A 15,021-nucleotide genomic window follows, 5' to 3' on the forward strand; every position below is an offset into this window, starting at 1 on the left:
TAGAGTAGAATTACTAATCGGATTGTTTACTTAATATCCCCCTCTTTGGAAACTCTCTGGATGTCAATAGGAGATGGTGTAACTCAGTCTGGCCCTGAAGGGAAAATCCATACAGGCCAAAGCCATAGATGTCTACAGTTCAGCCAGGGTCAGAGCAGCTCTGGTGACCTGAACTGTAGTCTATAAAGGGTCTCCAGACATGTTCTATACTCCCTAGCAGTCACAAATGCAGCCATACCCATACTGTACTAGCACTGTGGAAACCATTGACTCACTTGTAGTTAGTTTAAGTGTAGAAGAGGCCTAGGGTGGACTATTAGGACTGCACATGACTTGAACAACATATCATATTGGGGGCATCACATCTGTGGACAGTTCACATATTACGCAAAAACCTAAAACTGTCAGAATAATTTATATTGCATCACATAACTTGAAAACACTCAAGACAGTTTAATCTTATTAACCTTCCCTATTTTGCATATATGTTTTCAGCAGACACTCTTATCAAGAGCAAGTTACATTGGTTGGCAGATTCAGCGTTCAGATTCTTTCCTGTAGCATTATCATTTCTGCCTGAATAGGGGATCGAATCCCTGTCTCTTCTTCTCTTCATGCTTTCGTCCTGAATAGTAGTTTTGATCTGTCCAGCAGAATATCGTGAAGTATTCTTCTGTTATCCACTACTGTGGTCTTCCATAGTCTTGGATTATTGTTAGAAAGTAAGAATGTACTGGTGATCTTATCTTTAACACTTTTAATGTTCTGGCTGTATCTCTGATTTATTGACTGTTTTTTAATGTGTCTTCCAGGGTTTTAATGATTTAATTGAAGGCCAATTAACTGTTGTTAAGAAATTAGTCAACTAAATTATAACATTTTAACAACTTCTTCTATTAACCTAATTTAAATAAAGTTCTTTGCTACATTTGTCATTATTTTAAATTTCGCACAAGGGAGTGCATTTCAATTATTGAGCAAGAAATGCAGCAGTAATTTTCATAAAATTAAAACAATCAGTGTGGCCTAAAGGGGTCCTGTGTTGGAGCATTTTACAAAGAAAGACGAAGGATGCAGTGCCAGTACTATGATGCTGTTTTGAAATGTAATTCCACCATGAAGTCCATTAATATACCATATGACAAGCCAGCACCTGAGTATGTTGTGAGCAGCAGATACATCACAGCCAACTGTCTTGGTGATTTTAAAGAGAACTTGGGATGAACATTTGGAATCAGATTTGGAATCAGTCAGAGGCTATGCATAATGAAAAAGACATGATGCCAGTAAACACTGTCAACAGTGAGAAATTTCAGGAGCTCATTAATTTCCTCATGTCAGGTACCGCAACTCATATAAACGCACCATTATAAACCATAAAGAGGCACACTTCAGGTAGAGGTTATGTGGTAGTAGGACTTGCATGTTTAGCATTTGTCAGCGATTAATCAGTTACTCTTTGTTGACCACAGCGTAGTCTTAGCCTCATAATGGCCCACTTTACTGGCATTGGCTGTTCTTTTGTCCTAATGTTGAGAGAACTAAACAGAGTCAAGATGCAAATTAAAATCAACTCAAGACCTTTTTTGACATGAACTAATGATACCACTACACAATGAGCAGCCAATGTCCAGCCATTGTCCTCTGAAATGCAGTGGCTGTATAAAAAGGACTGTGATTTTTTTTTTTATGGTTCACTCAATACAGATGTACACACCTGACACTGTGCACTTTAACCTCAATTGTTGTTTCATTTCAAATCCAATGTGCTGCAGTGCAGAGCCAAAAACAGCGTCTTTGACATTGGGCTGAAAGAAAATCAGTTTTTCCCTGGCTCAGTCTAGTCTAAAACTTTCTGGAGTTAAAAAAGTGGGATTTCTAAACTAATATTGAGGTTTCTTTTGGATACCCCAAGATAAACTTGACACTGTGCTTCCTGTGTTTTTATTAAGTGCTGTGCAAGGATTGCTTTTGAGCTAAAACAGCAGTGGCCTTGAATATTCCATTCATAACAGCCTGTTAATGGGGTGTCTATGTGTCCTTCACTTTATTGGACAGGTAATTACTCATTACCAGCCCAGTCACAGCAGCAGTCCAGATAGAGGCCGTCGTAAAGACGATGTGCTCTGTATTCTGATAGAGCACTCCTCACTGCCTGTTAGGATACTGTGGTAGACATCAACAATAAAGAGAACATTGTCCCTGGGTTATGAATGATTGTCTAGCTATTTGAGTGTTCACTTTAGTATCTGAAAGATGCTCTTTTATGTAAGCAAAGGTGACAGACCTCAAACATTTGTAGATGTCTCTGAAACAATTGCGTTCAATCGCAAGACATGCTTTTTACAGCAGTGACGCATTCAGAAGGGGAGGTGTTCATTTAGAACAGTTGAGGTGATGGATGACTCATGTAAGCACTTTAAAGTAGCCTTCATGACAAGTGTGTAGAAATGTACTCACGCCACTCTTTTATAATGTCGTATATTTAATCAATGGAGGCACAAGTGTGACCCCATTCTTGAGGTGAACTGCTTTGCAAATGTTAACTACAGCTGCTTTGATTAATGAGTAATACTTAAATATCCTTCATTGTACTATAATGGTTCCATGTTTATGATGTAGAAACTTTAACAGTAGTGTCTTTTTGGACCATTTGAACAGACAACCTGCTGATTGACTACCAGTTCACCTTCAGTCTACTTCAAGAGGATGACCACTACTACACTGCCATTAACTTCATGGCCACTCCTGAACAGGTTAGTCATTTTCCACTGATCCTGCATGGTATATTGAAGGGCCCATACCATGAACAACCATATTTTCTTCTCCACTAGTCCTGCACAGTATATTAAAGGACACAAATCATAGAAAACTGTATTTTCCTTTCGCTTTCTTTTTTTGAACAGTTTAATGTAGTGTGTAAACATTAATAAAGTCTCCTACCATTTACTCCCTAGTTGGTACAGTGCATATATGAAAACTAAGGGTGTGTTCAGACTTGGCAGGTTTGGATTGATTCAGTTGAACCCTTGTTCGATTGCTCTGCTGGTGCGGTTTGTTTTTGCAAGTGAAAATTATGTCATCCGATCTCTGGTGCGCAGCATCCATAAGTGTACTGAGACCCCCTAAAGAGGTCTGCTTTAGTTTGCTTTAAAACAAACTTTGGTGCAGTTCTTTGAAGTCAGAACACAAGACAGACCGAAGATGTCTAAATTATATTGTCTTAAGGCACCAAGCTTTTTCCCTTTTGTGAAAGCCGTAAGCCGCTCAAGGCTGTGTTACAGGGATTTCACGCTGCTTTGCGTTGTGCAAAACTATGGTAACACAGGGAGTCTGGTGGCTTATTGCTCTAATATCACAAGACAGATAAAATAAGACACAAATAAAACCAACAAGCAAGATAGAACAGAGAACAGCATCATTCAGAGAGTTCAGAGAACATTATCACAGTTATTGTACAGTGCTGTGATAAAGTATTTGCTTCTCACTCGATTTCTTCTATTTTTGCTTATTTGTCTCATTCAAATGTTTCAGAACATACAGATAATTTAAATATAGAATAAACACATGAATAAACACAAAAATGCAGCCAAATGATTGTTCCATTTATTGAAGGTAAAGATTTATTCAAAACCTATATCACCTATGTGAAAAAGCAATTGCCCCCCAAAACCTAATAACTGGTTGTGCCACCCTTGGCAATAACAACAGTAATCAGACATTTGCGATAACTTGCAATGTGTCTTTTACATCAATGTGGAATTTTGGCCCACTCTTCTTTGCAGAATTGTTTTAGTTCGGCTACATTGGAGGATTTTTGAGCATGAACTGCTTGTTTAAGGACTTGCCACAGCATTAATGAATCCATCAACTATGACAAGTCATCCACAACCTGCAGAAGCAAAGCAGCCCCAGATGGTGAAATGTGGTTTTAGCTTTACGCCACATGTAGCTTTGTAACCCTTTCCAGACTGGTAGATTTCAGTGACTTTGTTTAGCATCTGTATTCATATCTCTGTAGAACATGGCATGTGCTGCTTTTTGAGACTTTCTAACCTGCTTCACATTGCCAGACAGGTTCTTTCTAAGTGATGTTTAGATTCAACAGGTCTGGCAGTAATCATGCTTGGATGCAGCTGGTAAAATTGAGCCCATTAGTCAATTGAATTTAGTTAACTGATTAATTTCATAGCTGAACAGCATTTTTCTTTAAATGACATCATTTAAAACCAAATTTTGTTTTTATTTGGGTTATCTTTGACTAGTATTAAAAGTAGTTTAATGATCTAAATCATTTAAGTGTGACAAACATGCAAAAATAGAAGAAATCTTATTTTTTCACAGTACTGTACGTCATAAAATCTGCCCAGTAAGTTTTGACGTTTAACTCGTATGACTTTTGTTTACATGTTTTGGTTTGATGTTGACATGCAATAGTGTATCATTTTCTGCTTTGGTCTACAACAAGGGAGCCAAATTACAAGTATAAATGCACCCTAAGCTACACTAACAGCCAATTTTAAATGTGTTGTTTTTATGATGTTGATGTTACAAACATCAATGTATTTACATTCATCTGCCTGTCCTGCCTACAGCTGTTTAGCCCTGCCCATTCAAGGAGTGTTGTAGCCCAGACAGCTATTTGAATGAGGCACAATATGTATGTATGTATCTTGAGAAAAATGGTCAAGATAAAAAATGGTCAATTAATAATGACTCTTTTTGGTACACAAAACTACAAAAGTGTCATAAGTGGACCTTAGGGAAAAATAATTAAAACACAGTAAAAATGTAGGATATGGGCCCTTTTAACATGCTTGTAATTACTGTTATATGAGCCTTTGTTCTAGGCTTAGTTAGAAGGAGATAGTGAATGAGCAGCTTATAGCAAAACCCATTTTTGTTGAGTTCAGTAGCCATAAAATTAATGCTTTCTGTGTGTTTGTGTTATATAATGCCTGTGTCAATCAACAAACTCTGTGCTCTGATATGATTGGGATGTAGGCATAAAAAGCACAGTAAAGCACTTGTGATAGATAAAGTGATTTATTTTGTACTCACTGTCTTTTTATTCATTTCAAGACGAACAAAAATTTGGACATGTCCATCAATGCATCAAATAACTTCAATCTGAATATCACTTGGTCTGTTGGATCAACAGGTAATTGCGTCTTGATGTTTTTCAATTTTCCATTTGCATTATATGGTAATTTGGTTTACTTATGTTCTTTTGAGTTCTGCCTTTGTCTTACCTGTTTGTGTAGTGCAGGTGTGTGTTATGTCTGAGTGACTGTGGTGTGCATTTAGAGCTATGCTCTACAGCAGACATTCAAGGACACTACCATTATGCGTGCTTGCTATTATTTATTTTCTGATCTTCTTTCATCCAAAAAGTCACCAGCCTGTTTTTGCTGTGACTTTGACATTTTCACTCCTGTTAAACAGGTTTACCCTCTCCCCCTCAACCTTTCAATGTTCTGCCATTAATATTTGGAGCATCAACTCCCTGTTTAAAGATACTCTCCCCTGAGAAGGGCTTCTTACAATAGTCTGACCCACAGCTCAGAATTCCCGAGACGAGACGTCTTCAGGAGTACTGAATGATTTCAATTAAGATAAACGTTCCCACAGAGCAGCACTTGGGTTGTCATTTTAAGAGCTTTGTTTCATAGTGCTGGGATGGAATTGTGAATGTGTAGTTGAAGGAAATAAAAAAAAAAGAAAGAAGAAAAAAATCTACTTTGAAAAGCTGAGTTTTGGTCCTGTTTATCAGTATTTATTCATTGCTGTGTTTTCTAACTTTATTCAACCAAACTCAAGATGCTTAAGATTAAATTATATATGTGTGTAATATTAGCAAACATATTTGACTCTTGTGTAGCATGGGCTAATTGTGATCACACATTTGTGTGGGAGTATTTATTAGCTTTCAGTTGTGATTTAAAATCCAATGGTCATTGTCTGAAAGTGTGATATTTGGTCAAGTAAGAGCAATTTTTACCACTTGTCTTTCACTATTATGAATTAACATTTTGCTTTACATGTATTCATTTGCCTTATGTTGCCCTGTAAAGTATTGACTCTCAATTGTTCTGTCAACAGCGGGTACCATTTCTGGAGAAGAAGTCCCCATTGTGTCTAAGACCAACATTAAAGAACACAGGGACAGCTTCTCCTGTGAGAAGTTCAGCTTCCGCAGCAATCCCAACATCACCTTCTATGTCTATGTCAGTAACTTCTCATGGCCAATCAAAATACAGGTAGGAGCACGTCCTAGAAGATTTCAGTGTCTTTATTGTTGCATATCAATTTTGAACACTAATTGGTGGTGTATGTCCGGATCCAATCCCAAGGAGCAGTATTTCCCTCCCTTTTACCAGGAAGCCAATTGGCTCTTCTTGTTGAAGGGTGGAGCTTTCCCCCTAAACAAACAACATGTTGGGCGTTACAAGATTTCAAATTTATTTTTCAACCAATGACCTGTCTCCTCCATGTCTCTGGGCTGATCCAGTTCTGATCCTTTGTTTCTTGTTTTTGCACTCTACTTTGACCTCTGTCAGGTGACCAAAATGGGCATTATACACAACCTGCTGAAGTTGCCTGAAAGTTAACAAAGAGGTCCAAATGTCAGTAGCGTGTAACTGTTTTACAGTTGAATATGAAAACTTGTAACATGTGCAGCAACAGTATTTAGGCTGGGTGTGATTTAAAGAGTTTTTATTTGATCACCGCATGTAAAATGTGACTATTACACTTTGAATGTGTAATTACGAAACAAGTAAAGTCTAAACATTTCGATCCTAAATGTCACATATTGCACACACACAAAAAAAATGCAATTTTAATGTAGTGTTAATCGATAGCCTAACATATCTTACCTAAATTATATGGCCATCTTATCTATAACCCTATTTGAGCTGATTGGTTTTACCAGAGGAGGTCCAGTAAGTTTGCTAAGGTATGCTAAGTTTGGCAAATTATAGAAGACAGTTCACTCTGGAATTATTAATTAGCAGACTTGTGAAAACTATGGACATTAAGATTCAGCTTCATACTGGAATAAAATCTCAGACAATTACTCAAAGTACAGCACCTCCCCAAGTAAAATGAATCCAGCTAGAATAAGGCTTTTGCAAACACAAAGATTGGATCCGATATGGGGGGGAGCAACATTAAACTCAACATTAACATAATCGGGTTGGATCAGGCACATGTAAGTTGACCTTGACAGCCCTGTTACTGACTTTTGCTGAGACAGCCCTGTGACACCCATCCACCATTTTGAATAATTTCTTCAGTATAGATTTCTAAAGTCTTCCATGCTATTCCAAAATTAAACGAAGTTCTAATTAACTGTACACTTTAGCACTGACGTGCATAAATACTGCACACTAAGTAACTAAAATAAGGGCACTTTTTTCAAGAGTTTGAAAATAAGTACAAACAGTGCAATTGTAAATTCTGTTTATAGTCCTTATGCCTTTGTTAAGCATGAATGCACTGCGCATTGTGACTTAGTATTTCCATCTGAAAGACACATCTCTGTGAAACTCAATGCTGGTTAGGTAGCTGTTTTCTCAGTAAGGGAGTGTTGTCAGTGAAGAGCACTTTTGTGCTTACTAAAGCTTCTCTTGCTGTCAGCCGAATTCACTAGAAAGACACAGCTTTACCTTTCAGCCTCTTTGATGGTTTTGATGATGTTTAGGTTGACTGTTGCTTTAACATGTGTTTGGCTAATCTAGCATAGCCATACGCAAAGTGATTTGCATGCCTGTTGTATAGCTGACAGTCGTAGATATACAGCTATGTCATGTCTGTGCCTCTAAGTGAGTGAAAAGCTTAAAGCAGACACATTTACATTGAATTATAACTGTTAGTGCCAAAATTGAGCACAATTCTGTATTTTAGATTTCTATTTTTAATGGTCAAATTTCATAAAATCCTCACAATTCCATAAAAACAGAACCTATAGAACCTTACTGAATTCCATTAATGCTGTGTTGAGTCAGCGTGCCTTTTGTCTGATGTCAGACAAAATGGAAATGGAATTCAACAATCATTCTCTCCTGTGAAGTGGAAATCATATTGATCACTGTACTTTAAAATGCACTTAGACAAGAGAAAACACTCTTTAAAAGATCCATTGCTTTGTAATGTGGAAATCAATTATTTAGATATGCACTGGGACAGTTTTACAACAATTCTGCAAAATATTCATTCCTTAGTCTTATGATCCATAAAATTGAATCAGCTCGTATGTGGGAGTGTATTACATTGCCAGATGCCTAGATGACTGTCACATAATGACAGTCTCAGAGTGATGGTTAAAGAAAAATGGGATTGCTAGGAAACATTAAAGTTGAATTTAGACCGATGTGCATTACTCTTCTTATGAAATATGTGTGCTGTCTTTATTGCCTGCAGGCATACACTAGTAAATGCACATATAGGAAATTGAGTTTGAAGCCAACGTCAGTGTTTGCTGTCAGATCAGTTTTAGAAGATTTCAGCGTCAAAAAGTGAGTCTTCCAGCTCATTATCTAATCTGTCCCTGTCGTCCAAAAAGGATCTGCTCACCTCTTCCCTCTGTAAGTCATCAACACGCACGTCGACATATGTTCCTCTCGAGTAAATGCAGCACATTTCTTTGGTCCCTTTCTTACTGTGGCGTAAATAACCAAAACCACTGTAGCGTTATGTGAGCACGGAGACTCAGGCAGAAGACAGTGTTTTCTGTCCAGTGCTGAGCCCTGAGGGGAGTGACCGCACTTGGAGCCTCATCCATTTTGACTCCCCCTCACTACGTCTCTCGCTGTCGTGCCCATGTCGGGCTGAGTGTGGTGCCCAGGGCTGGCTGACATCAGCGCTAGGTGGCGTTGGGGCCCATGGGGGCTGAGCTGTACAGGAGGACGGTAGGGACTTGGCCGTTTGGATGTAGAAGCAAATGTGATCTGGCATTACAAACTCACCTTCTGCCACTCTGGCCTCAACATCATCACCCTACAGTGTCAAAGCATCAGCCAGGCGTGTTTTGACATACAGACACTAACACAGGGTATCATTTTCAGGTTAGGCTAAGGTTTTCTTGAGTGTGGAACATGGGTTGCGGCTTTCTTGGGATCTTGCCTGCTTTTATCATTAACCACAGATTAAATGCGTATCAAATGGTGACCGATCCGTATTCAATACTGTTTTTTAAGTCATAAAATTGTAACAGAACATTGTCTAGTAGCCTGCTTTGTCATGCATTTTGTCATCCAAATTCTTATTCATTTATTCATATTTATTTGTTTTTTCCTGATAAAATGTCAAATAAAAGAGATTAGATTAGAGAAGAAGACCTTAGGTTGTTGCAAGGCAGTCCAGTGTCGTGCACTGACACTGATTAAAAACTCTATAACAAAAGACCACATTGCCTCCCTGCATGGAACATTAACCATCACTGCAAATTTATTTCAGTTTCAAATTACTTTATATCTCTTAGTGGGAGTGAGTAGTTAGCCAGGCCAGTAGGTCATTAGCTTTTAGTGCGCTCTATTTACGAACAATGAAGTCCTGACCGACACAAGCTACTCCTGTAAATTAGCATGTGTATGATTTGTCGTCTTTCTGTGTAATCTTTTCTCCTGTTTTGAATAATGCCAGATTTACTCTGACTGAACAGAATAACCAGGTATAAATGTTAATATGTAGTTTTTTTTTAACATCACCACCTGCATTTAGCTTCATCATTATTTTATCATTTTATGATGGGACACGACTGCTCATGTCAGGTTTGCCATTTCCCAAATATGTTGGGTTCGGGTCAGGTTCAGATTTCATGTTCGGGTTATCCCAGCTCGCCTTTCACCCACATTTCCCCTTGATCAAGCATTTCTTGATAAATAAATGAGTTAAAACAGCATTTAAACTTAATTTTGGACTAAGGATTATTTTGTTATCGCTTGAGGAGTAATTTATGGATCTCTTTCCTATCAGGTTTATTCGGCACTTTGGGTGATTATAGGCTGGTTTGGGCTTAGTTTCGGGCAGACTTCATTATGTGGGCCGGGTCAGGTTTTTTTTTTTAGGCTTGGATTGGGTTTGGACTCAAAACTGTGTTGTGTTGTGGGTCATATCAGAGAAAAAGTTTTTGGATTGTATTTGGATTCGGGCCAAAATATCAGGCCTAGTTAAAGCTCTGCTGTATGCTTTTTGAAGGTAACCACTTGATTGACTTCTTGATAACCTTGCTTGTGGTAATTACTACTACTAATAAAATGTGTTCAATGAAGCTTAGTTACATTTGCTGTACATTAATATTACTGAGACACTCTCCACTAATGAAACCACCATCTAATGTTGATCAGTTTTCATGTTTCCATGCCTTTATCACATGTGAAATGAGTTTTTTTAGACAAAGTTAATTTATTTACAGACCCTTTTCAGCCCTCCATTTCTGCTGAGCTACATTCATCCAATAACATTTTTCTATTAGATTTTCCAAAAGCAGAGTTGCTTATTTACCATGAAGCAAGAGGGCATCGTTAAATCAAATGGCCTCTGTAACGCTATGAGCGTGTTCTGCGTTCATGTTTATGATCAAAGTGTCCGATCAGCATTTATTAGCTGACGGGGGGAAATTGAGACTGCAAATACAAGCGCAGGCGTTAACATATAAAAACCTCAGAAAATATGTGAAATTGAATCTGGTGAGGCAGAGTGCTCTGGCTGTGCGGGAAACCCAATCTGACAAAGCATTTACTGCACTGCAGCGAGCAGACTGTAGCCACTGTTTACCGCTCAGCACCTCTCAATCTGCTGAGATGAGGTCAGCCGCTGTGCTAATGTTTATGCTCTCAATATCTGCCGCCTGTAGGTGTTTTGGTTTTGAGTATGTTTGGTATTTTCAGTTTGTTTTTTTTCTCAGTATTTTGAAATTCCAAGACTCTTTGATGGACGTGACTTTTTGAGCAGATGTAATGTTTTACAGTGTTGTAAGATCAGAAAAGCTGATCATGTTCATGTCAGTCCTCCCAGTGTGTTCAAGCTAAGATCCTTAGCCCGCATTTTTATGCCACTGTCAAAATTGATGAATCATGAATTGTTGTGAGTTTTGAGAAAGTCCTGCTTATTGTTCCATTTAATGAGTTGCATAAAAAATAACTTTTTCCTCGCTCTCTGCTCAAGGCATTTTGTCCTCTTGCACATGATCTACTTGGGGGAGGTTGAGACAGTCTTGCCCTGATGAGGGTTCAGCTTCAGAACATGAGAGCTGAGGACAGCAGAGCAAGAGATTGATACTCACTGACATGAACAGATGATCTGGCGTTTATAATGAGCCTTTAGCCTTAGGTTTGCATGCAGACCCTTTAATGAAGGTAGAACACGAAGCTTTTTGACAACATTACTTTGTGTTCATCTCTCTGTCTCTAGCTGTTGCTCTCTCTGTACAAGCAGTCAAAAGTTTGGACACCCCCAGCTGAACATTCATTTTTCATGGTCTTAAAACATGTGTTTTTCCACTTTACATTCGAAAGCAAAAACTGACCCTGAAGAAGAACCAACAGAACTTGAAGTTCTGGTTCTAGCTCATTTTTTTTTAGCTCATTTAGCTAATGTCTGCCTCATTGTAAGTATGACCAGTCACTTGCCATTTCCACCAGAGGCACCTCTCAATTACTGGACCGATGGGCAATAGAAAAAGCTCACTTTTCTGGTGCCAAAGGTTCCAGTCTTTTCTACAGTGGAAAAAGTATCCTTTGATCTAAAGGCTTAAGCTCAAATGCAAATTAAGTTCGTCTGTAAGACAAATACAAACTGAAGTTAATGCCTGTGTACAAAATTATTTCCCAATGAACAATATATCTCTGCTGTCAGAACAAAACCTTGTATCTCCAAAATAATACATTTACAGGAGAAGGAAAAACATGCTTTACTTTTAATGTAAAGCAGTTTAACAAGACTTAAGTTTGGGCAACAGGCATTTTCATATTATGTCAAAAACTGAAAAATGACAGTAGAGAGATATAGTTCTGGAATATCCTCCAACAAGTGAGTTTCAGCAATGTGTGTATCTTCAGTCCTGGTGGAAAATCATCTCAGGTTGCTCTTTATAAATTACAACAAAGAGGCTTGTTGTGAAGTCTATTCTCATTCGCTGGTTATTTTAAATTCAACTTCAAATTTTAATTCCAAATTTCAGTTTATTTCAGATGTCCCATATTCTATGCAAAATAGAATGTTATTGCATCATTATTTTATATATATATATATATATATATATGTTTTCTGAAGGTTTTTTAAATTGTGGTTACTTTTTCACTGCCTAGTCTTATAATTCCATTCCACAATCTAATTAAATTACTTTAATTTGCTCAGTAAATTGCTTACATTTCATATTCTCAGCACTTTTTTGGTATTTTTATTATTGGTTCTAAAACTTATGTATGTTGTATGTTCATAATGTTAAATCTAGAACGTACACCATATAGGTACAAATCTGTATGACGCATGCACATGATGTCTTAATAGCACTCCCTCCTGGAGCCACTGCTTGACATTTCAGACATACAGATGAAAGATGTTCTCAGTGAGTATGGATATACCTGCAGCATAATGCAGGCATAGGAATGACCAGTAGAATCACTTTTATCTCCTTTAGATAACATATACCTCATTGTAAGTATGACCACATTCACTTGCCCTTTCCACCAGAGGCACCTCTCAATGACCTTTCATAGAGCAGGAGAGTTATCATACGAGCGTAACCTGGCTCCATTATGTCCCTTCACATCTAACAGACCACAGTCTCCCTGAGAGCTGTGTCCTAATGGAGCAGGCAGGGACCTGGAATATAGCTGCTCTTTTCTAGCTCTGCCTCTCGCTGAAGTCTGTTTGCTGTGGAGATGGTTCAGCCCTAATGGAGTGTTAAAACTTTCTTCAGCACTCCCTCTGGATCTGCCTCAGCTTAGCTCTTGTGACTGAGCCAAGCACCTAATGAAATGAATGGTCTCTTCAGAGGGCCTGCCCACAGCTCTGTTGTTGCATTATTCATTCACTATTTCAGGGTGACTTACAGACGCGTACATTTAGAACATTAATCCATTTATTTTTGCTGGGTATTTACCCAGGCAATTCGGTAGCCTGCCTCTCGGGATGCTGTGACAGTGCACTCTTTGACACTGTGCTTGCCAGATTTCTTTTAAGTGTTCTGATGCTGAATTAATGGCTCGGCACTGCTCATTGTTGATCCACTGCTGTTGTGGTGCTCCCAAAAGTCTAAGCCATCTAAAGGAATCATTTCATCCAGTGAGTAATCTCAATCCGAAGCTTCTGTTAACTGACCTTGCGCTAGATGGATCGAATAACATTGCACAAACATAGAAATTACTGCCACACATAACCTGGAGATAACGTGAGGTTCAGACTTTCTTCTTCACTCCTGCAGTCAATGGAAATCTAATCCAGACCATCAGTCATTTTAAAGCTGCCTTCCAGCCATGAGCAGACACATTCCAGTCCATTAAAACCAGCAGAATTGGGAGCTTTTATCTTGTAGTGTCACTCTTTCTCTATCTGATCCTTGTAGAGCAGTGAGATAGTAGACCACAAGCCCACAGGAAATAATTCCAACATATAGATAATTTACCTGAGGAATATCAGGTTGGGTGTCTGTATGTGCTCTTAATGACTGCAATTTAGCAATTATAGTGCTATTGGGCAGAAAGGCAGCAAATCTGAGTGGTGTCTTGAGGCAGTTATCATCATACTGTGTCTGGTCCTGGACCTTAGCTAGTGACAAAAACCTTTTCCATATTTATGCATATGATCAAATATTTCCCTTTTGGCTCTTGAACACCTGTTTTTTTCTTTCTTTTGCTGTTCTCCTACAGATTGCCTTCTCTCAGCACAACAGCATCATGGACCTTGTGCAGTTCTTTGTGACATTTTTCAGGTGAGTCCATTTTTCCCCACTTGTTTAACAGTGCTTCACTGTGTTAGCGGATAAGTCGAGTCTTAAAGGTCTGTTGATTTGTTAAATCAATGTGAAATGAAGCCTGCCTTAACTAATTTCCCTGTTGTCTTGATATGTCACATGACTTGTCTTGGCACATTAGCAAGTTAGTGCTGAAGCATTTGGCTGGGACTTGTGACTGGTGTTCATGAGAATCTGCCATGCCTCTTCACCTAATCTAACATACGACTGTGTCACTGACACACAAACTAGCTTCTGCTCTAGTGGATGACTGTACAGTGTTGAACTGTACTTGCGTATTCAATTTACAAGACTCTAAAGGTGTTGATTTATATGACTTTATTGATTTGGGTCAGTCAGAAAATAAATCTAACAAGATTGAAGTAGGCCATCACTAAACTCACCCCTCATAAAAGGGGCAAGTTACACACTGTTCATTAGTAGTCTCCAACAACACTGAATATTCTGATTGACAGATTTTTGGCGGTGACGGGGGGCTGAATAAAATAAATGTCCTAACTCTTTGTATGTCTACATGCAACTATCAAAATCCTTTATAATGTAAAAATACATAAAAAACTAAGCCTCAATGTGGGCCATAAATGTAAAAACCCTACAATATAGCTGATTTGTGCTGGTGGCCCTGTAGGATTCTAGGAATATGCCAGCGCTAAACTACTGGCAGTTCACCTGTACTTTTTGTGATCCAGATTACACTCATACATTTGGAGCTTGTAAAAGACATTCCATATGTTTTAATTGAAATATGCTTGTAGCATATTTTACCTTGGCAGTTTTACAGTGCCCTGGAACTTAGTTGCTCCTGCAGTTTTCCATTTTTAACAACTGACTAAAATGTATTGATTTCTACAGTTCATGCAGAGGTTTAATATAACAAGCATGATGATTGTATTAAATAAAAATGATCAGAAATCATTATTTCTGTGAAAGTCTAGAAGGCCCTGACAGTTGGCTTTTTGACATTAATTTAGACAGAAACCAGTGTGGTTCATATGTTTTCAATCACATTTGAGACATTGCTCACCTGCTGTTTGTTTCATTGC

General features: G+C 38.3%; 1 protein-coding gene across 1 annotated transcript in view; it reads left to right on the plus strand.

Moving 5' to 3' along the window:
* Nucleotides 1-15,021, plus strand: part of atrnl1b (attractin-like 1b) — a 115,868-nt gene that overhangs the window by 52,984 nt on the left and 47,863 nt on the right. The window contains 4 exon segments of the mRNA XM_036572753.1: nt 2,662-2,756; nt 5,083-5,161; nt 6,103-6,260; nt 13,875-13,936. Coding sequence (XP_036428646.1) covers nt 2,662-2,756; nt 5,083-5,161; nt 6,103-6,260; nt 13,875-13,936 — 394 coding nt within the window.

Source organism: Colossoma macropomum, unplaced genomic scaffold (assembly GCF_904425465.1).
Source record: "Colossoma macropomum unplaced genomic scaffold, Colossoma_macropomum, whole genome shotgun sequence".
NCBI classification, from domain to species: Eukaryota; Metazoa; Chordata; class Actinopteri; order Characiformes; family Serrasalmidae; genus Colossoma; species Colossoma macropomum.